The sequence below is a fragment of the Tympanuchus pallidicinctus genome, unplaced genomic scaffold (genome assembly GCF_026119805.1).
Source record: "Tympanuchus pallidicinctus isolate F22 unplaced genomic scaffold, pur_lepc_1.0 scaffold20, whole genome shotgun sequence".
Taxonomy (NCBI): domain Eukaryota; kingdom Metazoa; phylum Chordata; class Aves; order Galliformes; family Phasianidae; genus Tympanuchus; species Tympanuchus pallidicinctus.
Window position 1 is genome coordinate 5709884 of NW_026294722.1, and position 27484 is coordinate 5737367.

Below are 27484 nucleotides of genomic sequence, written 5' to 3' on the forward strand. Positions count from 1 at the left end.
CCCATTGCTGCATCATGTCTGCTCTGGACAACGAAGAACAATTGCAGTGATCTACATCAGCTGAGGATCCACTCAGTACCCACCAGCAGCAAAATGTCACAGATTTGCTTCCACCCTTAGGAATGGAGGCATGCAATGATGCAGGTAGGTTAGTTTTCCTGCTGAATGTGTTTTTCATAGCTGTTGCTTATATGGCTGTTAGATTTTATCCATAATGCCTCAAGGTCTGAGGCAGCTCACGGTATTTCATTCTACTTCTGAGGTGGAAGGCTTTATCTGTGCTTTCACAGGTTTTCAAAACTTCACTCTGCTCAGGACAGATTTTGTACTCCTGAGCCAGGTGTACAGTTGAGTAGGAGACTGCTTTTTTTTTAATTTATTTTTTTGGCTTTTATTCTGCTCCAAATGAAATTATTTTGGCTGAAGGAAATGTCGGCACATTTTGCTCCTTTGAATCCCCATGGACTTGGGATGTAGTGCAGGACCCCACATTGAGGCTTAGGATTTTTACAGGCAATTTCTGCCTGTCTTCATCATAAAGTGAGCTGAAAGGCTCGGACCAATAATGATCACAAGAAAATCACATGGGGAAAATATCAAGGAAGAAACTGCCTTTTGATTGATGCTTCAGCGCTCTCCATCCCTGCCTGGGAAGGAAAGGCTTCGAATACAAATTAATCAGCTTCCATAAAGATAATACAGCTGCTCTGTTTGGACCCCCATGTGCTGCATCACTTCCTGATTACGAACGATATTTGCTTTCCCTGGATATACCTCTGATATCCTCTTCTAGATGCCAAAAAGTTCAATTTGGACATTATTCGGATCTTTTAAAATATATTTAAAATTTTGGTAGTGCCAACCTGGAATCCAGTGCTCTGATCTGTTCCCTGAAGCAGCCAATGTTTGCTGTTACAGCACAGGGATGCGGGCAGCACCGGCGATGCTGAAGCCAACTCCACAGTGCTGCTGTCTCCATTGCCATCTAGTGGCACCCAGAGTTTGCTTTCTTTTGCTGAAAACAAACAAACAAACAAACACAAAAAAAACCTGTCAATCCGGTGGGTTCTCCACCACCACTCCATTAAAAAGTGCATTTTAATTATTTGCTGCTCCCACTGACAGAGCCCTGCAAGGAACCACGAGGGATAGGATTTGCCTGGCCTCTCTGCGCACTCCAGGATGGGACAAACCAGGGCAGGAAGCACTTCAAATCCATCTCTGAACCGCAGGTACAGCTTTATTTGCTGCTGTTTTAAAACCTCCAGGAAGTTTGCAAACTCTTTGCTGGAGAAGAAAGGCTCATTGACTGCCCGGGTTGTTGCCTACAACAAAGAGCGTGCGGCTCTTCCTGCTCAGAGCCCCTTGCGTGCTCCCATTTGTTTTACCTCCCTGTGACATTTCCTGAATACCAACTGCTGTTTGTATTCTTGTGCAGTGTGAATCATCCCTTCAGCAAACGACACAGGACTTTGCCCTCATTTACGTAGCGTGGGTCTGGGAGACGTCGTGTGGCTGCAAAGGGTCACTGCGGGTACGGATGTGGCAGCAGAGAATTTTCCCTCTTGGTCCTTCCTCAGCAACCAATTAGCTTATTTTGCCTTCAAAAGCTATTATCCTCCCTAGAAGGAGGTGTACATCACCACAAGACTCACACCCTCAGGGTCTCAGTGTCACCTGCTGTCCCACCAGTTGGATGGACCCTGTTAGGCTGATGGAAACACACACAAGCAGAAATGCCCATCACATTTCTAGGCCTTTTATAGCATTATAATACTTTATATGGGTCCAGGAAACATACTCTCAAATATTTTGTTCGAAGTTACCTGTACACCTACATAACTCCTACTAGGAGTGTCCAGTTACTACTTCCTGAAATCCATCCCTCATCAGTGCCACAGCATCAGGATAACCCCCCTCTCCCACCCCACCCCAATGTTTTATTTTGCCCTGGAAACAAGAGGTTCAGCAGATGAGGCTCATTTAATAAGCACAAGGATTGCATTGTGATATCCGTATATATATTTATATATTAAAAAAATTTCTACCTTCATAAATACATCATACATAAAACATGTTCCCAAAATACATTCATGCGTTTTCCCCTTTTGAGATCCCTGCTTGTACCCAAAATATCTGTAAGTTGAGAAAGGCAAAGAGGGAAGAGAAATTCATGGTCTGCAGGTGCCTCAAAAAACCAGGCCAGGTTGTGAAGAAGCCTTTGGTGTCTGGGTGATGCTGAGGTCAATTCCTGCATCTATGTGTCCAATCCTGACCCTCTGGGACAGCAGGGCTCTCCTGCATTCTGTACTCGTTGTGCCCTTCATCATCATACTGCACCAGCTGACAATGTTTAAGCAGCCACAGGAAAAAAAAAAATGCTCATTACATGTCTGCTTACGAAGGCATAAATATACAAAATATACAAAACAACCACAAACCAATTCCAAGCAGCACCTGGCACAGAGCAGTGCCAGCAATGCAGCTCAGTAACATATGTCCTGTTCAACAGAAGATTCAGTGCAGTACCTCCAGGGCTGCCCACAACCCTCCCCACCCTCCACAGCTGTACCTGAACCTTGAGGCTGTGCAAATGCAGGCAGACGGAGCCTCTGACCCAACGGGGGCTTTGGGGAAGCCAGGGGAACTCCTGCTGGATGCTTAGATTCCCCCCTCTTTACTCCTCATCAGTATTGCAGGTGCACACTCAAAGCCATTTTGGAAACGCTGCCCTCTCTGCCTGAAGCACACACTGGGCATAGGTCAGCATCTCCTTTCCACAAAGCAGTCTTTCATTATGGTGAGCTCTCCCTTAAGCTAGCAGTTGAGAGAAAAATAAATCAATTCTGACTTTTTGCATGTACCCAAAACCAACATCGTACAAGGCAACCGAAGAGAACCATCACTTAGCTCCGTATCTCACATCCTCCTGCATCCAACAAACAGCAAGAAACACAATAAAGTTTTGCACAGTACATTGCAAAAAGGCATCACCTCTCAACAACACAACAAAAAAATGAAGTGTCACCACGATGCAAACCCTGCAGGAAACAAGGCAGCGAAGTACAGTGCTCAGCAACTCCCAGGGATCTCTGCCTGTAGTGTAGTGATGGATTTGTTGGACAAACCTCATCCCAAACCTATCTCCCATTGCACAGGAATACCAGCTTGCATAACCAGATGCTGTGCTTCTAAACACAAAGGTTGGAGGACGCCAGCACGAACTGATGTGAAGCTGTGTTTTGCAGGAAGACAGTGCTGGCTGGGCTGTCTGCTTTGCATCCAGGAGTTTAAGGGCCAGTCATCTTTGCAATGCAGATTGCAGGACAGCAGGTGTCTTTTCAGGCAAGGAAGTCTCATGGGAAGTTTTGCTACAGTTGGCTTGACAACTGAGATATTAGGGACCGGATCCTCTAGTGGCTTCAACCCCACTCACTCCATTGGAGTTACTGGTGTCTGTTTCCACTCATGGAGATCATGGTCCTTGCTTGTCACAGACAGAGAATAAAGCTACGGTAGCCCTTTCTTTAAATAAAATTAAATAACTGCATATTGCATCAGCACTCAACTTGGAATGTGCTTCTGCTGTTCAGAAAATAGCAAGCACACCAGTGATTAATTAAATTATTTCTCTTGAAGTAAAAAAAAGTGATAATGTTACTAATAATTAAAAACTTCGGGGCTGCACAATGTCTTTTTGTCGTATTTTCGAGACTGAGAAAGTCACTGGCATGTGCACAGCCTCATATATCCTCCTCAGCTGGGAGCGAAGGTTTGTTTTCCTGGAGGTTCCCATTGCCATTTTCTGATGTATCTGAGCTGCCGGGGGCTGATTCTGTCGGCGGTGGTTTGTACAGCACACAGGCAATGGTGAAGAAGGTTGTCCCAAGCACCTGCAGCCACCAAGATCACAGAATCATAGAATCACAGAATCATGGAATCATTTAGGTTAGAAAAGACCAAACTGAGATCATCAAGTGCAACCATCAGCCCATCCCCACCGTGCCCACTAAGCCATGTCATCAGTGCCACATCTGCCATGTCTGGAATACCTCCAGGGATGGTGACACCTCCACCTCCCAGTGCCAGTGTTTGATTGCTCTTTCTGGGATGAAATCTTTCCTTATATCCCATTACTTCCTGTTGTCCCCATAAACAGATGCCCGGCCCTCAGTGGGTACAAACCAGAAAAGCAGAGCTTCAGTGTGCAAAGGATTTTGAAAGCCACTTTGTCACAATAACTGCTAAACACTGATCTCTACATCAAGTGCCTACTTGGGAGCAGTTGAAATGATGGCTTTCAGCTAATAAATAGGAATCACACAGCTATGCTCTCATATTTTCTAGCAGTGATCAGAAAATGGTTATTTACAGTGTGCCCACAACGGCATCATTCACTCACTAACACTGCAGTTATATACTTTACTCCATTTTTTAGCAAAAATCATTCAGTAACTGTTCGGTGTTTGGATTTTTCTTATGGTTCAGCAGAAGCTGTAATGGAATGGAATGGAATGGGAATTTAAAAGAACAGTGCCTGGAGCACCATTACCTGCTGAGAAGCAAGGGAAGCTTTTGCCTTCCCTGAGGATACTACTTGTCTTAAGGTCTAATTTGGCTTTGGAAGGGGGCAGATGGGCATAGCACAGTTCTGTAAGACTGTCCCCCAGCATGAGCTGCTGCCTCCTGAACACTGCTTGATCAGAGTGTGAAACACCAACCTCACCTTGTAGACCAGCCCGGTGACCAGGGTGTAGCGGCTCATGGCTGAGTTCTGGTACACATAGCAGGAGCCTTGCTCACCACACTGGTCCTGCCAGAGCAGGCAGGATTTGTCGATCATTGACCCAAAGGCAATGGGACCAGGGATACCTCCTGTGGGAAGACAGAACCAATCCTCAGACTGGGCAGAACCTGTGCACCAGTCTTGCAAGACACAAGGTGCTAGCAGAAATGAACCAGGCACTGTGCCTACTATGATGCAGCAAACTCATCCCACAGACATTCAGAGATGTGCCCAAAGCATACTGAATTTCAAGAAGTGAGAGTCCAGTCAGTTGACTTTTGACCCTGACCTACTACTTGCACAAGTCCCAAGGAGGGCCTTCAATGCCTCTGCTCCTTTTTCTTAAAATAATGACACACTGCCAGGACATTCTCCTTTGCTCCATCTGTGCTGCGTTGTGGAATCCCTCATTCATTTTGCAAACACTATGCAAACAAAATTAAGTTTCTTTTCTGAAGGATGGCAAGCAAGGGAAAACATCTTCCACTCAGTACCTCATGTCCTACCCCTTCCACTTCCAATCCAACCTCTTTTGGACATGTAACAGTGTAGGGCACACTCTTCAAAGACAACAGACCACACAGATGTGCTGTGCTACTTTGTACCATACCTAGTGTTCGGACCACGATCCACTGGATCCCAAGTGCAAATGACTTTTGCCTGTCGGAGACGCACCTGGGGAAGAAGAGGGCAGTTCAGCAGCTCCACCAGGCTGCATGGCACCAACTTTCCCATTGTGCCTTCACTGGGGCTTGTGCCAATGGGGTAAAATGGAGGTGGGATAACTGAGGCTTCTTGCAGAGGATCCTGGGCTTACCGTAGCGTTGCGGTCAGGGCAGGAATGCTGCTCAGGAAGGTGAAGAGGATCACCACGAACATGAAGAAGAGCAGGAGAGTCCTTTTTGCACAAGGGGAAGTGCATTTCCCTGCTTCTGCCTCACCGGGGCCAAGCAGGAGAGTTTTCTCAATGCAGCTACACTCACGGTAGACCTGGGAAAGAAAGGCTGGTGACTAGATTGCTGGGGAGAGCATGGTGATAGTCAGGACTGGGTTTTAAAAAGAAATGAATTTGGAGAGGGCAGAAAGCAGCTGGTTTTGCTCCTGGTGTGGATTGAAAAAGAAATCAGGCTGTGTTCTTGACGAACCTACTTCAAAACAGATTATTAAATAATAGAAATCAAGTTTGCCAGGCAGCACTTCAACACTGAATGTCATCATTACCTATCTTGAGCATTTTCTTATGTCTATAAGCTGTATTCAGAAAGTATGTGGAGGTGCATCATGTGCACTGAATACCCAAAACAACTCTCATAAGCACTGGCTAGGAATTAGATGCTCACAAAGCTTCCCTCTTTCCCTGGGTGACATCCCATAGATCTCAGTGCAATTTGACCCAGAGTGGGGCAAAATCAAAGTTGGGCACATTGAGGGAAGTAAAGCAGGGTGACCTCCAGGAACCTTTTAACATCCTTCCAGGTGGTCCCTGGGCACATCCTCCATCTGCTCTGTGCTCTCTCTGCCTTTTACACTAACTTGCAACAAAGCCCAAACCTGAGCATGCTTTTGCAGAGCCAGCCAGAACACTGCAAAGATAGTGTGCTGCTGCCTTATCAATACACAGTGCTGTGGGACATACCTTCTTGCCATTCCGGAGGTTTTCAGACACTTTTCTGCATCCAGCATGACAAGGAGAGTAATACATAACATCATCATTTCCACAGACAGGGCTGTAGGTCTCCTGCAGGCATCCGCACTCTGCGTTGCACACTGCTGTCAGGTTCAGCTGGCCACCAGGCAAAGTGCTGAAGGAAGCATGGGAACAGTCAGTGGGGAGAGCCAGAACGGTTCTCCAGGATGAAAAAAGGTAAAGAATGAGAAGGAGAAGAGGAGAAATAGAAGATGCAAAAGAGCTCTGGAGAATGTAACACCAGGCCTGGGAAGGGTTTCATCTCATTTATTGTAGCTATGAAACAGGAACTGAACTCTGCAGCTACAAAGGATGCTATAGTGACCAGATCAAAAGGAGATATCTACTTTTGAACAGGAGATCCCACTTTTAGTCTATACCACATTGTTTGTACAGGGGGAGATCTTGTGAAGACCACAGAAGAGTAGACAGACTGAGACGTTGCTGCTGCTGACCCTCTTTCTGGCTTACACTCCCAGTTAAATTCCAAAGTTTGGATATATGTATTCTGGGGATATGGTTCTCACCCTCAATATCTGCCTCTAAGACTGACTGGACATTACCTTCCATCTCTAACCCTAAGCAATGGCCAACATCAAGACCATGTGTTTGGCACTACATTCCAACTAGGGCCACACAGTACAAGACATGGTTATTACCTTCCGTTGTACATCTGGGTTACTCCTGCCATTGGCATGTTAGGGCAGTGAATGAAAAAAATGAAAATAGCTAGCAGACTTGACACTGTGCAAAGTAAACACAATTTGATGATTCCTGAGCAGCGGAGTTTGAATTTATTCACAAGGAATCCTCCTAGGAATGTGCCTCCACCTCCAGCCGGCACAACCAGATAGCCTGAAAAAGAGAGACAAAAAAAGCACAAACAGATTTAGAAATATCAGTGAAGAGTTTCTCATTTATCATACATGCAGTGTGTCTGCATGAGAATAACCCTTTGGTTGTTGAGTTGCTTTTTGGTGGGAGTTTAGGAAAATTTGCTACAGTAAGTGAACCTCCACAGTTCCTAGGGTAATGTGGCTTGAACCTGGTAAGGCAAATTCTTTTCCCTCTAGATCTTAAAAGAGACAGTTTAAGGAGCACATCGTGAATACTGATGCTTATTTGGAACCCGTGGAACTCAGATCAAACTTTCTTGGTCTGGAATGCAAGAGTTAATTGAAGATCTTCCCATTTTCTGATAAAGTATTCTTGTTAGAAGCACTTGTTAACGTTGCCTGGTTATGTCCAAGAAGGAATTGAATACAGGTTTTCACCTTTCTCCAGGTAGTGACAGTGGCTACAGGAGTGATGCATTTCTTACTGATGTCAGTAGATAGAGCTCTGAAAACACACTTGGTACAGACATGCTGATAGGAAATGATCCTCACTGCCTAATAAGTGGAAGACGATTACCTTTCTGTAAAGGAATGGCAAAGTGTGTTTGTCTCATTCTACATGAAAACTGAAAAACATAGCAAAACCAGGTTTCCTTACCAAAAAGGGTAGCAGCTTCAGAGGCACTTAAACTGAACTGAGACTCCAAGAACTTGGGTCCAAACGTGGACATCCCAGCAATGAGAGTGGCTTCTGTCGCTCCTGCTAAGCAGAGGAAGATGAAGGTGGGATTCTTCAGGAGCAGCAATACTGATCTGGGAAGGACAAATACACTGGAATTGAACTTGCTGTGGCACATTTCGATTTCAGATATATTCCCTCCACATGTAAGACAGGGAAGCATCACACCATACTGTATCCCATGGAAAGAAGAATCCCAATAGGAGCTTTTAAAAGAGCAGTGACATTCTCCACTTCAACTTACTGAGTTCTACCAGCCAAGGAAGGATGCAGAGGAGACCCTGACTTCTCCCCATTCGATTGCGTGTTGAGAATCAAGTTTGCCCTTGAACTCTGCATTATAGGACACCTCTTGCATGTCTACTACATGTTGCTACTACAGGGCAGCCAGACTCTGTGTGGTCTTAAATGCCCTCAGTCACAGGTTTACCTTCGCAGCTTTTATAGCCCCACCAACAGATGGATCCAAAGGAATCAGAGAAATGTCAGTCAAATACCTAAAACTGGAGGGGACAATATGGGATTTTTCTCTGTGGACTTCATGAAGGCACCAGATGGGTCTACATGAGTATGGATAGGCAAATAAAAGCACTGTGTGTAATGTGATTTGCACTAAGGATGCCCACACGACCACCACTTCTATTTGGGTCTTTTCAGTGGTAATTTACCAACATTTGGGTCCAGGATGCAAAGCATGTAATAACTTTCACTCCTAAATGGCATAATTGTGGAGGGACTCTATTTGACACCAAATCTCAATCACTCCAAGGTTGTAGCAGTCCCTAATGGCAGTTATCCTGGGACTCCTGTGTGAAACATTTATGAGCTGGGAATAAAGCTGTGTTATATACCTATGTACACGTGTTTCTCAAGTGCATACATGTCCTCAAGAGACTAACAATCACTTACAAACACGTGTTTTTTTTTGCAGCTTGTGGGAAATACCAGGCCAAATCTTTCTGTACAGAGAAGGCACCTCTAAAACACCTTATATCTCACAGGAAAACAGAAAGCAATCTTTCTCCCATAGTCTAAGCATAGTTTTATGTGAAGATTAACATCTAAGTTGAAACAATACATTTTGTTTTTGACCTACTGGGATTTAGTAGACAGCCAGAGATATTCATGAAAAATTGCCATATGTCATTTATATGCAGAAAGATGATCCAGCAATAATTCCATCTCTGAGACACAGAAACACCCTCAGGCACATGGAATGGCCTCAATTATTTCCCACTATCTCGGATATTGGACTAAGAGAACTGCTTTGGAGGGAGCATTTTGTAACAAGCTTGAAATTCTGCCACATAACTTGCCCCAAGTTTAGCCCTGACCAGTACAGCAAATCATCTTGTTTTTGGGGTATGGCACAGCCTCATCACACTGCAGCAGCAGCAACTGGGACCCAGGAGGATGCTCACTGAACTGAAAGGCACTGTCAGTTAACAGCTACTGCTTGGGAAGAAATGTGAAATGGGAAAAAATCTACTGCAGAACCACCAAGTGTGTGTGGTGGTCAGCATTAGATATGCTAGGAATTCAGGGATTTACCTGGTTTAACCCAAATAAAGTGGACAATTCCATTATGTCAATAGAACAAAGAGGCTGAAAGACATATATATGACACGTTCTTACACCTTGATTTCAGAGGACTCTATAATAACCATTGTCCAGCTATTGGGATTGTCTTAATTTACTAAACTATTTAACAGGAATGGTCTTTTCAACTGTACTTCTTTCAGAAGAAAAAAGCCTAATCTCTTAGCTAGAAAACACTACTTGTGGGCCTCTTGACTGCTGTAGAAAACATACAATGCCTTCACCATTTACAGTTGAAGAGAAAAGAGGAGAGTGGTTCCCTGGCAAAAGCATTACTTTGTGCCTGTTGGACAAAGGTTGCAGGTAGGAAATTTAAGAGGAACAACTTTCAGCATGATGAATGGCCTGCGTCATTTCTTGTTTGCAGACAGAAGAGGTATTTAGGAAATAATGCATATAAAACCTCAACAAAGTCAACACATCTTTTTATCGTTAGCAGCAGGATTTTAGTCACACCCAGAAACCACATAATTTTCAAGAAGTCTTGGCTGCACTTGGGTTTAGCAGCCAAAGTGATTTCAGAGAGTTCAGCCCTCCCAGAAGTATCCTTCCATGTATAAAAGCCTCATCCTACAAATATTTACTCATACAGACACGTGGGCACCTTTTCCTCTTGTAATGGTCCTGTTAAGTGAACGGGGAACATATCTGAGGAGAAGTGCATGCCCAGGACAGCAAGCTGCCAGACTGTAACACCACATAGCCACGTGCTAGCAGTCAATAGTGATAGATGAGCATTTGTGCAATCTTACATCATGTGAACAGGGATATTTCCAGCACACAGCAATGACATCTGCTCCACCAAGTGGATCAATCACCACTACCAAGTGGATTGACGGGAGCATTCATGTCCCAGAGGAATGAAAAACATCCTCTCCTTACCATACTGATGCTGCAGTAAGGCCATGACACATGCCAAAGCCCCATCCTACCTAGTAGCCCAAAGGAGACAAGCGAAATACTGACTGTAGCTTTTTGCCCTGAAGATCGGCAAACCAATGAGTGATCTTCAAGCTCCACCTTACTTGCTAGTAAGGAGCAAGTCTTCTGTGCTGCCTTGCTGTGGCTCTATGTGTCTTCTCTTTGAACTCCCATACATGGACATCAGGGGATGTTCCATGCAAGCAGTCATGCGAGCAGAAGGAAAGAGCTCTTTTATCATGCCTTCTCAGCCCAAAAACTAAGACAGAGGGCAGAAGCTTAAGCTGTCTGGGCTTTGTTCCTGCACGCTCCTGCTTTTAGGGAGCACTGTGAATACAGCAATGCATTAAGCTCTCTTATAAAAGACCTGATGGTGTGGAATAGTATTCTATTTCATCTGTGTTTCTTCTTATCTTTGTGAGACTCTTACTGTCTGTACTGTGAGAAAATCTGTAGCAGCCAATCTGTTATCTAAACAAAAGCAACAGTGTCCTTTGGCTTTTCTCTGTGCACAGGGCCACACGTACCCAAGAGCTGCACACAGATGTGGTCTCCTCTTTAATGGAAGTTTCCAGTACAGCAAGCCTTTAAGGCACTTCCCTTTCATTAATCAAAAGCAGGGAACACAAATGTCTGGTGGGTTTTTGCATTCAAAAGAGAAGAAATTTCTGAGGTTTAAAAACAAGAAAAAAGCACGTTGAGAACTGGACTGATCTGAATGGTGCGAGATGAGCCAAGCTGCTTTCAGTGCTCATTCTTAGGGCATTAGGCATGAAGGAAGACAGTCCTCTAACTCCTCACCTTAGTTAGAGGAAGACACCTCTAACTACTGCTAGGACAGTCCTCATTAGGAATAGTAGGAGCTTTGCTCAAGGTAAGCAAGCAAAACACAAAACTCTGAATTCATCCCTCCCTGCTGCCCAGTTTGTGTTGGTTTCAGTCATAACCTTATCGTCATTTAAATGCAGGTTTTGAATTTAATTTCCGTGTGGAGAATAAGTCATGACCTTGGAAAATGGCACCAAGTCAAGTATGCCATTTAATAACAGTATTGAAATCTATTCCATGTAATATTCTTTATGAAACTGCCTTAACCCCTGGTAAACTTCCCATGAGGTCTCCAGGATTTTTAACTACCCCTCACTGTGTGAGAACCCGCATTACTCAACACGGATGGAGTGCTGCTGATAGCTCCTGCACTCAGCACCTGCCTCAGCCCTCCTCTGCCTGCACAAAGTTCTGAAATAACAGCAGCATGGGTTCTGGCAACATGTCGCCAACACATGCAGATGCAAACTCCTCCCTAAGAACGGTCCTGGGAGAAATGCAAAAATGAAAAACTCCTTTATTGATGTCAAGCTTGCCATCCAAAATGAAGCAATGCCCAGATCTCTCTGCAGCACCCACAGCTCCATGCTCAGTTGAAGCCAAGCCAAGTAAACAAAGAAGCATCTCCATTTACATAAAACTCAAAACAGCAAAACAGAAAATCATAAATGATTTCAAAGATCCAAGACTTGATTTCATTTTGGCCTCTTACTTGTTTTTACCCAAAGTTCCAGGATTCCTTTAAACCATTTCCTACCAAACCTGTGTAAGTGTGCTTGCCCACACGACATGCCCTGGGATTTCACTTGCTGCTGCATCACTGCTTTGCAAGAGAGCTAAGAGGTAGTAACACATAAATGGGATCAGAAGACACAAAGGCAAAACAAACAAACAAAAAAGGCTGTAAGAGGCAGTGAAGGAGGTGACTGTCTCTACTAAAATGAGCCAGCTCTCTGTGCATCACCCTCTCGGGCAGCTTTCTCACCGAGGTAGGTCTTTAACTGTTTTCCCAAAGTCTGGATCTGATGCTTTTTTGTGGCTCCCATCCTTCAGCTGATGAGCCTCCGACACCCTCATAACAATATACCTCTGGGACCCTGCAGATGAGAGGCAAATGGGAACAAGGAACAGGTGAGACATGAGACATGGGTGTTACCGAAGGGGTGGATTTGCAGCAGGAAAACAGACGTCTGAAGAGCCAAGGGGTGAAATTAATGTATTAATTACAATTAGAACACTAGAAGCTCATTCTCCATGTCCAACCCTGTCTTCCCTGCTACAGGAGGGTGCAGGCACAGCCCAACCCTGCAGGCTGCCTACCTGGGAGGCGCTGGGGGTAGCCCAGGATGGGGATTGAGATGAGGAGTGAGGCTGCTCCAGCCCCCAGGAAGCCAATCCACCATGCCCCCACCCACAGCGTGTTCTCTGGGGAGATGTCAGTCCTGCAAGAGACAAAAGCAAAAGGACACAAGGGAGAGAGGCGGTGGTTTGAAACAGAGGGGAAAAGCTGGGCACTGCCCTCACTAAAGCTGGCCGAGGTTGGGGGAATGATGGGGATATCACTGAAGGAAATTGCCTCTCCTGGAGAGTTCTGCCATGTCCACCATCTGTCCTGCCTGACAGATGCACAGCACTTAGTGAGCCTGAGAAATTACATCATTTATTTCTCTTTTCATCTCTCGCTTGCGTTTTTCACCTCATCCCATTTCATTTCTGCTTTGGGGGTTGCAATGAGCCTTGTTCCATCCCAGAGCCACCCTTTCAGCAAGACAGCTGGTGGAAATAACCCATTCCTTCCCCAAAAACCCACTCAACCACTGCAGCCCATTCATCTGCCAAAGAGCCTATAGGCTAAGAGGTGATAAAATAAATTAGAAGCAATAAACAGCGAAGAGAGACAGACCAGGCATTGTGGCCAGATAGCCAGGAGGAAAAGCTGCACTGCTGGCAGCCTGGCCTGATGGGGGAACTCATTCAAAAAATTCACCTGCTGCTCCCAGCCTCGTTACAGCAGGCAGTGCAGCATAAGGAAGGATTTAGGCTGACAGGTTCATGAGCAATTCTCTTCCAGTGACAGCATTACTGCAATCAACCATTCCAGCCTCAGCGCCCCCCACAGAAATGCTGCTGAACACAGTGGGCATTTTCCCCCCAGCCACTGAGTTATTTTCCTGGATTTTTTTTTTTACCCCAAAGGAAACATACAGCATAAAGGAAAAGGAACAAGATTATTTTTTAGCCACTTACTCTCTGCCAATTTCAGTATAAATATTTAGAAACATTCCTCCTACCAGATAACCCGCTGCAGGACCAAGGATTGCAGCAGTGTAGAAAACAGCTGAAAGGGAAAACAAACGGTGTTAGAGAACCTGCAGAACTACAGCGGATGGGCTGCTGCTGGGGAGTGCTGATACCCACAATACAACCAGCAGCACTGAGGAATGAACAGCCTGGAGAAGAGAAGGTCTGGGAAGACCTCATAGCGACCTTTCAGCATCTAAAGAGGGGCAACAAGGAAGGTCTGTTCAGACCTTTCAGTCTGGTCTGTCATGGAACAGGTTGCCCAGACAAGTGGTGGCTGCTCTCTCCCTGGAGACATTTAATGTCAGGCTGGAGCAGGTTCTGAGCACCCTGCTGTAGATGTCCCTGGTCATTGCAGGAGGGTTGGACCAGATGGTATTTACAGGTCCCTTCCAACTAAAATGATTCTACAAATCTATGAACGGAGCATTCTTTCTCAGTAAAGCTGCACTGTATGTTGCACCAGCAGCATCCGAACAAACACTCCTCCCGTGTTCTGGTACTGAAGGGGCAATGCCTTGCATGGACATGATTGATGGCCAGAGAAGGTAATGCCATGCACACAGGAGAGATTGTCCTCAGCTGATGGCTGTGCCAGGAACACTAGCGCCTCCTGCTCTGCAGGACTGCAGGAGCAAAAATGCCCAGCTGCACTCACAGCGCCTGCCTGCCAATAACTGGAAGGGGGAAAAAATAATGAAAACCTCCCAGACAGCTGCTTCTCTCTACTTATCATCATGTCTGTCATCAGGAACAAAAGACTTGGAGCAGCTCTTGTGAAAACGCCCAGGGCTGCCAAGGCAGATGGAGCGGACCTCCCCCCAGCCCCTTTGGCAGCCACTCACCAATGTACACAGGGGAGTAGTTAGTCTTGACGTTTTCATCTAAATAGGTGACGCCAAGCGTGTAGAGCGGCGTGGCTCCCATCCCATGCAGGAACTGCCCCAGCATGAAGACAAACCTGTAGCTGGAGAGCCCGGATGCAGCCGCAGCGCAGGGCAGGCTCTGGTTGGCGGCACAGATGCCCACCTCAGCCGAGGAGCGCACCTCATAGCGGCCCGTGGTAAAGTGGGGCAAAGCGAAGAGCAAGGAGCCCAGGCCCATCACCAGCACGCCCCAGCCCAGCCAACGTGGCTTGTGGCCGTTCCCCCCGAAATAGCTGACGAAGGTGAGGCAGAGGCAGGCGGCGATGTCATAGGAGCTGGCGATCAGCCCGCTCTGGTAGCTGCGCAGGTCAAAGCGGCGCTCAATGGAGGTGATGACCGTGTTGATGAAACCGTTCACCGTCATGCCTTGCAGGAAGGAAGCCACGCAGAGGAAGAACAAAACGCCCTTGGAGGTGTTGAAGAGCTGCAAGCAGCCAGGGGTGAACCCTCCCCAGCCGCACGCCAGCTCCTCCTGCTCGGCTGAGATGTATTTAATGCCTTTGGCCTCGCAGAGGGGCAGCCCGCAGGACTCGGTGCCGCTGGGAGTGCCATTGCTCAGTGGCGTGCCGCTTGCTGAATCGAAGGCTGGGCTGTCCTCACCCACAGGGGATGGGCTGGGGAAGACGAGAGGCTGGGAGAAGTGGAAGCCATTCTCTCCCGTTAAGTGATGGGGCTTTGCCATGAACGGCACAGCAGAGTGGGTCCAGTGTTGGCTGCGGCTGGGGCTGCTCTGTGGGGTGGTCAGCGTGTGCCTATTGAGGGGCTGTGAGTTTTGGCACACACATTAGATGGCAGAGGGCTGAGCCAGGATCATTGCAATCTGTGAACAGAGAAATTTTACATATACTTTTACTATGCTATAACCTATAATTGTATTTCCTTTTGTAGAATGCTTTTTCTCAGTAAGTACCAGCATTTCGCTGTGCAGTTTGGCTGCGTTTGCCTTCCACCACAGTGTGCCAGTACTTCAGGTATTGGGGTTCCATTAATAGTACAGAAAAGAAAATTATGTTTATAGAATCACAGAATCATGAAGGTTGGAGAAGACCTCCAGATCACCAAGTCCAACCCCAGCCCACCCCACCATCCCACTAACATCTCCCTCAGTGCCACATCTCCATGGCTCCTGAATGCTTTCAGGGACAGTGATCCACCCCACCTCCCTGGGCAGCCTATATCAGTGCATCACCACACTCTGGAGAATAAATGTTTCCATCCGTCTGGAACATCCTCTACAACCACCACCTCTTATCTTAAAAGATGAGCATTAAAAAGCTACACTGAAGACCAGCTCCCTGCCTGATGCAGTCCTTCATCACTTCTCCCTAAAAGTGATCCCAGTTCGATGCTGGACCTTTCCCCTCTTAGGCACAGCCTCTTTCCCTTCCCTTTTTCCTGCAGAGAAATTTGTGGAAAGCTACAAGTTTCCCACTGTTAGAAGTCCTTTGGTTTCTCTTTCACACTGTGCTAATAACAGTTTATAATTATCCTGAGAAGTTTCCACAGTTGGATTGATTTTATCCCAGGCCCTGAGATGTGTTTACAACTATTCAGTAAAATCCTTTCTATAACTAATTAGACTACGTGCTGCTGCAGAGCAAGCTGGAGGGCACAGGCAGCTGATGTTAACCTGATTACCAATGCAGACTGTCTTTCAAACAGTTCCTGTGCTGTCCCAGCATCCCAGCACCTCAACATTGCAGAAAAAAAGAAAATAAATTTTTTACAAAAAGAGCTTTTTTAGTTAAATGTATTGGCTGAACTATAAATGATGTAAAAAAGAAACTTCTCTTTTGAGTGCAGATCTTAAATACACAACGAATACTGGGCAAGAACTGCTTTATTACAGAATATTTTCAAAGCATTCAGCATTGCCCAGCATTTGCTGTCAATATTTATTCAAGGGCCTCCTATAAAAATGTTCCTCTTTAGATTTATCTAAGGGAATGGGAGAAAAGAGGAGGTTGTTGTCCCAATAAAATGAGCCACGTTCAGATTGCTGTAACCTGGAAATGTTGCAGGAATATTCCTGTAAACAGTAGAATTGTTTGACCTCTACCATTGGTTCTTAGAGGCACCAGGGCAGGTAGGCTTGAAGAATTTGATGCTTAGAAGATTATCAAGGTTCTGCTTCCACCCCGGAAGGTCAGAGGATACACCCCATATAAACGGATGTCAGTAGTGCTACAACAGCACTGGTTTAGCAGATGAGATGCACTCATCAGTGCATGAGGCCTTTCATTTGCAGATAACTGCCCATTCTGAGGACCAGAGGGCACCGACTACATCTGTGTCCAGGTTTCTGTAGGAATTTGATGATAGTACAGAGGCAGGGTGAATTTCACAGCAAAAGGGCCACTGCCACACCCAGAGCTGTGTCTGTGGGTGCTGTCAGCACAGAAACCTGCACTAGAAACCTTCCCTGTGTTACTGCTAACACAGGGAAATGCAAAAACTATCTGCAGGTTTCAAAGTATAGCTGAAGGGACAGACTTGTGTAATGTGTTGGCATAAAAGGATAATAGTTTGGATGTATGGCTGTAATTTTTCTCTTTTTTGTCCCTCTACTGTCCCTATGACTCTTGCGGCTCTAGATCTATTTTTCTCATCTTTGCAATATTGCAAACAATAAATAAACTCAGAAGGGATGACTGGCTGTTGGATCAGGCGTTAAGGAGCAGAATGGGTCACGTACCAAAGCGTAAATCAACAGACTGCAGATGCAGTCCACACATTTGCCATTACATTTGTCTATCCATGAAGAAGGCTGCTTAGCTGGCAACTGTTTTTGCTAGCACCAACTTCAGCAGGTTAAATAAGCCCATCTCATATTGCTAACTTGTAGGATGGAGAGCCAAGAGTTCCCAAAGGGGCACCCAGGGGGAAGCGCTCGTACTGCCTCTATCAGCAGCAGGATGCCTCCATCAGTACACATTTCATGAGTCAGGAAGAGATTAGAGATTAGCATTAAAGTTTTCCCATCTTTAAAGTAGGAGGAGGAGGAGTCTGGCCACCAGCTCCAAGTGACCGCAGCATCCTCCCTTCCGACTTTTGTTACCCTTAATCCTACTGAGTTATCAGTAAACATGGAATGAAGCATTTCAGTGTATCCCTTACAGGAGCAGCAAATGCCTCCCCCGTGCCCAGCAGCCTCACACTCTGATCCAACCCCTGCACCAGCACAGAAGGGTTGCACCCAGTGCTCCAGGCAGGCAGCCCTGTGCTGCACGCTGTGCCTACCTCACAGCCCGCTATCTCACCAAGTGTTTCCAAACTGGAACTGACACATTCACTGGGCAGATTAGCTTCCACGTGAGCCATGTGCCACTTTAGAACAACAACAACAACAACAAAAAATGCACACACACAATAAAACTTTACTTCATGCACTTCCCAATCATTGTTATTCATCTACTTATTGCTTCTCATCCATCTCTGTTTTTAATGACTCAGCTGGTAAGTTCTTGCTTGCTTTGAACCAGTCCCAATACTATTATGTCAAAGCTATAGATGTCCTCATTTTGCTGCAAGACTTGTTCTCGTTATTGTTATTATTTTTGAAGACATACAATTGATTCCAGACTGCCAACAGTACCAAATCAACACTATAGCAGTAGCAAGGCAATGAAAGCATGTATCTTATAATGAAATTTGTAAAGATTGCCCTCTCCCCAATATTTACCATTAAATCAATAGCAAAATGGCAAAACTTAGAAGCTTTTCATCAGGTGATCACTTAACAAGTCACAGGACCCATAAAAACAAGCTTTGTCTCTGCTGAGGCCTTTGATTAATGTCACTAATTAACTCCTAACTGGCATGTGAAATAATCCTATTTGCTGAAGCAAATCTTTCCTTTCACTCTATGATTTTTGAATTTCATGAGGTATTATTGTGGCAAATGTCATCTACTCATCATTTCTGCTTTCCACAGCCGAGCACAGGGCAGATTTAATAATTTCTTCAATCCTATGGCAGCACACTTGCTAAGAGAAAACAAGTGATCAGAAAATGTGTTGCGAACCACGAGGGCAACCGCCCTCCTCCCTGATCTACAGGAGAGCCTGCCCTGGCTGCATGGCCAACCTGCCTTTGGGAAAGCCCACATTCACACACGAGGCTCTGCTATCACTCCACACAGGGATAAAAATTCATCGAGGTTTGGACCCTTAATTTCTTTCAGTTACAAACAGTGAATTTGTGTTGCACTTGGCTTGGAGGATTATCGGTATTATTCTGCTGCAGCTGATGCACACCATATGGATCAAGCGTAATCCACTCACTGGTTTACCAGGGGAAAGCCTCGCAGAAGTGAGACAAATCCATACCGTGGTCCTGAGAACACGTCTGTCCTCGAGGGCTGCTTCAGCTGAGAGGGAGATAAAAGAAGGCACGCGGTGACCGGGCTGTTCTCTGGATGTGCAACACGGCAAATTGCTGTCCTGGCAGCTGGGGAACTTTACTCAGGGGATGTGAGGACCTCCTGTTACAGCACAGTTACAAAGCCTCCCTTCGGCTCAGCAATACGGGGGAGGCTGCTGTTGCCAGGAGCAGCCTTTCATCAGCAATTCCAATAGGAACAGCACCATTCTGCACATACATGTTTCAGGAATGAGAAACACACCCAAAGAGCTCACGGATACCTAATGCTGTGCTCCCCACCAGTGGCAGCGCTGCAGGTGCACCAGAGGTGTGTTGTCAAGCGATCAGTCCCACCAGGGTCTGAAACACAGAAACCAGCAGCAGAAGCTGGCTTTAAATTATCACCGGAACAAGGACACAATTATAATTAAATAACGTCCAGCTAGCAAAGCTTAGCACTCACAAAACCCTTTGTATGCTTTCCAAGCACTCTTCCATTCGCTGGCAAATTAATGCAATAATATGCAAGAAATCAGGAAGGTGGCTTGGATAATTTTCAATTAGCTGCTTGAAAATGCTTTGAAGATAAATCTAGCCAGATTTTCTGAGCTTACTTATTTGTTCCAGCTTATCTGTGCAAACGCAATTGGCTGCAGCTGCCTCAGCCCATCTTCAAAAACTTGCCGTGCCAATACACAGAGCAGATTTAACCAGGCAACAATATTCTGCTGCAGCAAAGATTAGCCAGACAAAAGGTTCCTTTATGCCATAATGCCTAACTCCCTCTCTCTAATGTCACTCTTGCTTTAATGTCTTTTTCCTTCCCCTAAGTTTGATCAATGATGAGAAAGTTTCCATGCCAGCACTGCGGATGCAGCCCCAGTATTTTCCCATGATCTAGATCAACACACATTATTCTCCAGCATTTGGATTCTTAAGGACATTTAAGGAAGCTCGATATCCAGGACAGTGTTTTTGCATAAACCATGAGTCAGCTTTCCTCCATGATTATCACTTAGTTCCTATACATATCCCTTCTTGCTTCCAAGAAATGATGATTCAGGCAAATCTTGGATGAGGTGACCAAACTGAATGGGCCAAATTATGAAAATGAAGCAACCATTCTTTGCTGTGTCTAAAGCAATTATATTAAAAAAGCAACATCCTATGCTATGCAATACGAGGATGCTGAGTGTAGGATAAATATAATATCATGATGTTGACACTAACACCACTTACAGGAACATTTTTTTTTAAAACTTCCTGGTTAGATGAGTGCAAAGGTAGGAATGAAAAGAGGAAATGATACCATGAAACTCTGGGGAAGCCCTGCCACAAACAGGTGGATTTGGCATCAGCAAGATGTGGTGTAGGTGGTGTATTAACATTATATATCAGTAGCGCAGCCTCTTCATAAATAGAGGGTAACAGTCATTGCTGGAGCAGCAAAGCCTCTGCATGGTTTTCCACATGCTTGTCTGTTGCATCGCTGCTGGAACAGGCTTTTCATTGAGATATCACCATCTGGCTTTTTTTCCCCTGAACAATCAATTCATGCACTACATCAAGTTGCTCTCCCCTTGCAGAGTATCAGGAACTGGGAATTTGGCTTTACTGTAACGCAGCAAGAGCAGAAATGCTGTTGTTCTTGCAGCTATAACTACCCATACCCTAGCTCAGACCGCTGCCCCTCTTACTACTGTCTCCCATGCAAAAAAGCCCACCCAAAGCAATCAGGAGACACATGTACATTTCTACATTTTTCTTTACTGCTGCAGCATGGGAAGAAAATGACATGAAATCCCAGGCATTATGAATTCCTGCACAGAGGAAGAAGATCTGCCATGGGACAAAGCCTCTACACCACTTTTACATGCTGTAGGCTGTGGGGTAGGATGTCAATATCCAGATTAACTCATGTTTTGTTTCTTCTTGAGAAGAGACTGCTTTCCAGCAGCTCTTTTCTACAGCAGGTGGGCTTTCCACGGCCAACCATGCATTGTGAGCCATTTGCTCTACCAGTAGAGCACAGGCTGCAGGACATCTGCAGCTCACAGCCTTCTAAGACACATTCTCCAGCTCTGTGCCTTGTTGGTGGATTAGATTCCTCCCCAGTTCCTGTCCTAACCCAGATAATACAGGGGTAACGAGAGCACATTAGAAGAGATGAACGCATCACAGGAAAAAAAACCACAACACACACACAAAAAAAACCAACCCACAAATCAACCCACAAGGTGCATCCCCCAACATTCACCATCCTCAGAGAGCACATGAGTCCCTAAGACAGGCTGAGAGAAGGGTAGAGAGACAGCCAATACAGGAAGGATTCAGCTGAAGGAAGAGTATTACCCACACAAGCTCGCTCTTTTTTCCAGATCAGCAAGTAATAGCTTCTCCAAACATCCTCCAGAGCACAAGCTCACTGGTGCACACCGCTTAGCCTGGATCTTGTTTAACATTCAGTGATGCTCTCTAATCCTCCGAGGTATTAGTCTTGAGATTCCTGCCAAGCACAGGAACAGCACAGCACTCCCAGACAGCACTTAAATGAACTTGCTGCTTGAAATGGGCCATTTGGCACTCTACCATAGAACTCCAGCTGTTCCTTTTTTTGGTTAACCTCAGATGAGCACCTAGGAAGGCACTACAGCATGCAAAACACACAGTTAAATAACCCTGATTTCTCTGACTCAGATGACTCCCTGCAATGTCATTCTGCATTAAGAATGGGATTTCTCTCTTAATCACTTGTTTAAAAGTTAAATATCTAACTGGAGTTGGACATTCCTATCGTCTCTACTGCTCACTGTGAAAAGATCATCAGGTCCAGCTTGCTTATGGCTCTCTAGCCATGTCTCCACCATCACTGCTTTTTGTGTTTCTAAATCACCCATTAGTACAGATATGATCTGGAGCAGGAATGGGCATATAATCATATTTCTGTTGGATTAGCCAAGCATATTATTTTGAATATACTCTGGTCTCCTGTTAGCTACAATAACAGAAACTGTATTTGATCTAGCACAAAGCCAGATGGTGCAAAATGACCCCTTGGGCACAAAGCTGATGTGACACAAGGGTGTTCGGACCAGACCAGTGCTCAGGTCATGTAGCTGTGGGACTTCTGACTCAGTGTGTGCTTCCTTGCAGTCTCATGGCACCAAGTACTCACTATCTGCCCTCCTATGATGAGCTAAACAAAACAGTCGTATTTCATCCTCTTAAAATAAACACCACGTCAGACTGGGGTTCGTTTGCATCTGATCACGCAACACATCATGGTTTGGAGATTTCTTTAAGAAAAACATATCCTTATTATGCAATCAAGAGGAAATGATGATCCCCGTCAAAGGAATCCTCCTTCTCTGACTCAAAATGCCAAACTGGTACCATAACCACAAACTACAGCAGTGACGAAATTTAGGCAGGAACACAGACCCAAAGAGAATGGATCAGAGATTGAGGGCAGCACATGAGCAGTGTGCAGGACTGCTGATCATGCAAATGGGGACAGGCAGAAGCGACGTGGTGAATATTATGGCCTGAGAACTGCAGGAGGTTTTGAGAAGCCAGCCTGAAGTCATTGCTTCCTTAGAAAGAAACCTCCAAAATGCTGAGTCCTCACCAATGTCTTTGCTGCAATCCCCTATCATGGCTGCAGCCATGACTTAATGCAGAAGGCATAGAATGTCTCAGGGATGGCCACAAAGCACAGCAGGGTGCACACAGGCAGTTGTGTTATGGCCTGATGCTTCCACGTGGCTGAGCACAAGGAGTAAAAATCACTGCTGACCAGAAAACATGAAATTACTTTGGGAGATGCTGGCGGAAAAATGCTTGAAGCCATCAGCACAGATCAGCACCAGCACTGATGACGTGGTGAGGTGGGCCCATAGGACAGTGAGTGCACAGGTGTGTGTGTGTGATCTGCCAGCACAAACGCTGCTGGCTTTGCAAAGCTCTTACAGGATGGCACCCCTCTCCTCTCACAAGGCTCAATCAGGCCAGCAATTCATTCCCACTGCCAGGGAACAAATTGCTGCCAAATGGTATTTCTTCCTGAGATAAAGGAATAAACAGGCATATAATGTTCCCATTGTCAACCCAAAACATCTGCTGGAATTCAGAGGGGTTTGCTGTCCCTGCGTTTCTGTGGGCACGGCTTCTGCTTTGTACCCTCTGTGCTCTCATGGATGAGAAGCGCAGCCTCAGAGGGCAGCTGTGAGGGGACAGATATACTCAGAAATCTGAAAACTGCCTTCAAGAGATTCCTGCTCCCATGCAGCAGCACGGCGTGGTTCTTGTTTCTGACTTGGGAACTTTTTGGTTTGCCTTGCTGAGGACCTGCCTGCCCCTCACAGCCCCTGCAGTCCTGTGTGGCATGAACACAGCCTGGTTATTTACTCTGCACTCATTTTAAATTCATTTTCTTCAGCATCTTAAAGTAGTCCCTTCAAGGTTTTCTGCCAAATAAAAGGAACACACGCTAAGGGGCTCATGAGCTCCGTGGGGCAACGCTGTAAAGAAGCCCCACATCTGGTCAGAATCCTCCTCAGCACTGACTCCACTCCAAAATACAAAGCGTAAAACTGCTTTGAAAGCACTGACAGGCAATCCCTTTTTGGGGGAATTCTTATGCTAACGCGAAGCCCTGTGGCATCTGCCTTGGCCTCCATTATACCAAAGCATAGCAGAAGCAGGTCAGTCCCACAAGGAGCCAGCCTTCTGTTTCCTGTGCAGCTTGTGAGGTGAGAGAAAGCTTGAGTTAAAAGTTCAAATCTATTTTATTTGGACGATGGTAGGTCAAAAATATTGATGTAGTTTCATAGAAGAGGATGCAAGGGAACAGAAAACTGAGCAGCGCCCGTGCCCTTCAGATGCTGTGGGGAACTGTTTATTTCTGTACGGTGGGTTAGGATCACTTAGCAGAACTCTGTCACCTAGATGTATTCTTTTTCTATCTCTTAGTGCCATTTAGAAAATTAACCCCTATCTCAGAGTATCTGAAGCACTCGAGTTCACAAATGCGTATCTACAAAAAAGCCAAAAAGTACTTTTTCTTGGATTATTTTCAGCCAGAGCACTGCAAAGTCAAACTATCTTTTGGGAAATAAAAGTGTTTGGCCTTGCTTTCTCCACATGAAAAAGACTCCTAAACTCCTTCAAACCACCAAGCAGTGGTTAAAAAAACTTGTCAGCATTTCGTTTTCATGCTTGGAAGACCCAGCCCAAGATCTGAGAATTCAAGTGGCTGAAGACTGCTGACATCACACAGCAATATGTTATTTATATATATATATAAAGAAGAGGAATCAAATTTAGTTTTAGTGTAACTACACATAGAATCATAGAATCATGTGAGTCAGAAGGGACCTTTAAAGGTTGTTTTGTCCAGCTCCCCAGCACCACCACAGTGGGAGATCAGCCTAACATCTTTGTTGCTGAACACTCAACAGGGATAACAAGAATAAAGCAGAGATTTCCCACCACTGACATACTCCCATTGCTGGTAAACCTGGAATGACATTATTTTTGGTACCAGCAATATGGTAGTTGCCCTGATTTATCAGTACTTCTGCCTGAAGAGAGACTTAAAGTTAGAATAACATCGTTCTGCCAATATTAAATACTACACTTACTCATCTTGTCGGTACAAACAAAAAGTCTGATGTAACATCCACTGCTTAGTGGCCCTCTCTGAGCACTCATCTACAATCAGTCATCCCGACTTCTGGGGTGGGATGGGCAGTTCTGCCTGGGTTTCATCAAACAGATGAGTGCTCCCTCAGAGCACTTTCCATGGAAGTGTTTGCAGAATCTCTTTCCTCTTGGATCGCCCAGTTTAGCATCACTGGGATGTTGTTCGGGGCCAAGACGGCACAGAACTAATTATGTCATGGGGAGGTCTAGCACTGAATCCATTCTGAAAAGGAAAAGGACAGTAGCAGCTCCAATAGCAGCTCCTAGGGCAGCTGGGGGAGCTGCTAACATGCTGTGCTTGTGTGTCAAGCATGGGGCAGGAAGAGCTGCTGTTGTCCCAGTGCTGTTGTGCTCATCAGCACAGATCAGCCCAGAAGTGGGCCCAGATAACACAGTTTTTGAATCCTGGGTAAGCAGGACTCATTTCATATCAGGCACTGAAATAAAGACTGGAATATCAATGCACTTCAGAGCATTATCCACCCTGCACCCTGCTGTAACACCAGCGTCCTGTTATCAAGAACAGAACCCAAAGGGGGAAGGGAACCTTCCCCTTGAAACCGTGCCCAGCATCTCACTATCCTGAAACGCCAGCAGCAAGCTATCAGCTCTGCTAAGTGCTGCCATGCACCTTACGAAGCATTTCCACTGCTCATCATTGCATTAATGGGACTGTGCAAGACTTAAATGTCCCAGGGTCTGAGTAATCAATGCATGAGCAGCAGCTCAGAGAACAGAACGAAGAAACCCACAAACCCAAATGGCAAAACAGAGTATTTGGCACCTTCACCCATGGGTTGTGACCAAACCCTCAGGGAAAGGCAGGTAGCAGGGCTTGGTGCATTGTGAAGTAAAGGGGAGCAGAACAAGGGCTCAGCAGGGAAAGAACAGAATGATCGGCACAAGGCAGAGCCATGAGTCATTTTAGGCTGCTGCAGGGTGTAAAGATCCAAACCAGGAGCAGCATCCAGCATGCTTCAGGCACATGAAAGAGACTAAGGCAGCCTCGATGGGTTGAAACTGGAAATCATGAGGGGGAGAGCGGCTGGATGCTGATATTCCTAAAACAGGGGTTATTTCTTTTGGTAATGGCTGATCCTATCTTGTCTCTTGTCTGTGAATCTCTAATTCCTGTATAGATTTCTAGTAAGCACTTGCTCAGGTAGCTCCTAAGTTCCCAGAGCCAGGAATAACTACAACGTGCATCGATTGCTGTTGGAATTCCAGTGTTTTGCCATCCCAGGGCAGAATCTCCACGGGGGTAACTGAGGGCAGGATCCACGTAGCACTGTCCTGCACACTCCTGGCACACCTGGGCACACTCACACCGCTCAGTGCCAAACACAGGGCAGGAGTTAGCGGGCAGCCCCAAGGCACAGGGCTGTGAGCAGCGCTTCACATCATTTGCGCTAGCCTGCAGGCTGGATCTCTTTGCATAAAAATAGCTTCGCTTTTTTTTTTTTCTTTCTTTTTTCTTTTCGTTATTTGACTAACTCCTTCTCCCCGCCCACCCTGTTTCATCCTACTTATCACGTTTACAACAGCTCAAGGCATATGTCTCTAAAGATCCCCTTTGTTTTAGTTCTCCATCAGATGCGATCTCAATGTGTGCTTTTACAACCAAGCGACTCCATATAGGAGCCCAGAAAAGGGGGAGGGTTTGAGGGGGGGGTGGAGAAATGGAAGTGGCAGACTGGGATAACTTCACGTTTGTAGCGTTTTGCTCGGTAAAATCAGACTATAGAATGGTTATAAAAAGACACATGCAACAAACTCATGTGATAAATGTCATCCAGAAGAGTCTTCTGAGGACTTAAAGCTGAAAAGCACGTTTTTATTACAACACTCCAGATTCATATCAACTGAGCAAATAGGTTACCAAAAGTAATACAGGTCAAACAATGAGAGCACTGCGATTTTAGCCCAGCGTGCTGCCTGTGCCTTCCTTCTCTAACTTAGTTACTATTCCCTTGAAATAAGGATGCTAGTATTGCTCACATCCCTTTCACTTGCTGTAAGCATCGCTGTGCCATGCCTCCACACCAGCTCTTCCTACTTTCCACTCCTTCTCTGCACCTTTCTAATTTCCCGTAGAAATATGGTAACGGGAGGGGTGGGGGAAGGGGAGAAAAAGAAGAAATGATTCAGTCCTGACGAATTTCAGTTACACCGTGGTAAAAAGTATCGTTCTGAAAGCATCGCGCTGAAAGCCCAAATGGAAAGTCTCGATTCGCGTGCGGCTATTTTTTTTTTTTTTCCCTTGAAGCGAGACACGCGTTTCCGCACACGATGACCACAGAACACTCGCATGGCACCATCCGTTCCTCCCCGGACCCCGGTGAAGAATCCCATCCCCGCTCCTCCATCCCCATCCCCGCTCCTCCACCCCCATCCCAGCTCCCCCATCCCCATGTCCGCTCCCCATCCCCATCGCGGGGCTTTTCTACGGCTCCTCCCGCGCCCATCCCTGTCGCCTCGGGGCTCCCCGAGCGGTGCAGAGCTGTGGGGAAGGGGATCTCATCGGTGGTCCCGCCGCTCCCAGAGCCCACACTGTCCCCGGTTCGGCTGTGCAACCAGAACCCTCCCGGTATCACGGAGCAGCCAGCAGCTCGCGGTACCCACCCTGTGCTCCCCCATCCTTCCTACAGTCCTCCATCCTTTCTACAGCCCTCCATCACTCCCATGTCCCTGCGATCCCGGTCCCGGTCCCCCCGGCCGGTACCTGCCGCCACTGCCGCCGCTGCCCTCTTGTCGCCGCCCCGCGCTCCGCTGCCCGCATCGAGGGCGCGGGCATTG

General features: G+C 46.1%; 1 protein-coding gene across 3 annotated transcripts; it reads right to left on the bottom strand.

Moving 5' to 3' along the window:
* Positions 1 to 1976: 1976 nt before the first annotated feature.
* On the bottom strand, positions 1977 to 27484 carry SLCO4A1 (solute carrier organic anion transporter family member 4A1). Of its 3 annotated transcripts, XM_052683902.1 has the most exons (14): positions 27411 to 27434; positions 19267 to 19345; positions 18907 to 18992; positions 14543 to 15443; positions 13644 to 13734; positions 12717 to 12838; positions 12382 to 12493; positions 7968 to 8122; positions 7133 to 7328; positions 6423 to 6588; positions 5604 to 5776; positions 5397 to 5461; positions 4727 to 4875; positions 1977 to 3893 (listed from the first exon to the last, which is right to left on the bottom strand). In XM_052683902.1, the coding sequence occupies exons 4-14, from the start codon at positions 15303 to 15305 to the stop codon at positions 3744 to 3746; spliced, it is 2142 nt and encodes a 713-aa protein (XP_052539862.1). In that variant the 5' UTR covers positions 15306 to 15443; positions 18907 to 18992; positions 19267 to 19345; positions 27411 to 27434; the 3' UTR covers positions 1977 to 3743. The 3 variants fall into 3 exon arrangements, with proteins under 3 accessions (XP_052539862.1, XP_052539861.1, XP_052539863.1); XM_052683901.1 differs by lacking the exon at positions 19267 to 19345 and having other exon boundaries at positions 27411 to 27475; XM_052683903.1 differs by lacking the exons at positions 18907 to 18992; positions 19267 to 19345 and having other exon boundaries at positions 27411 to 27484.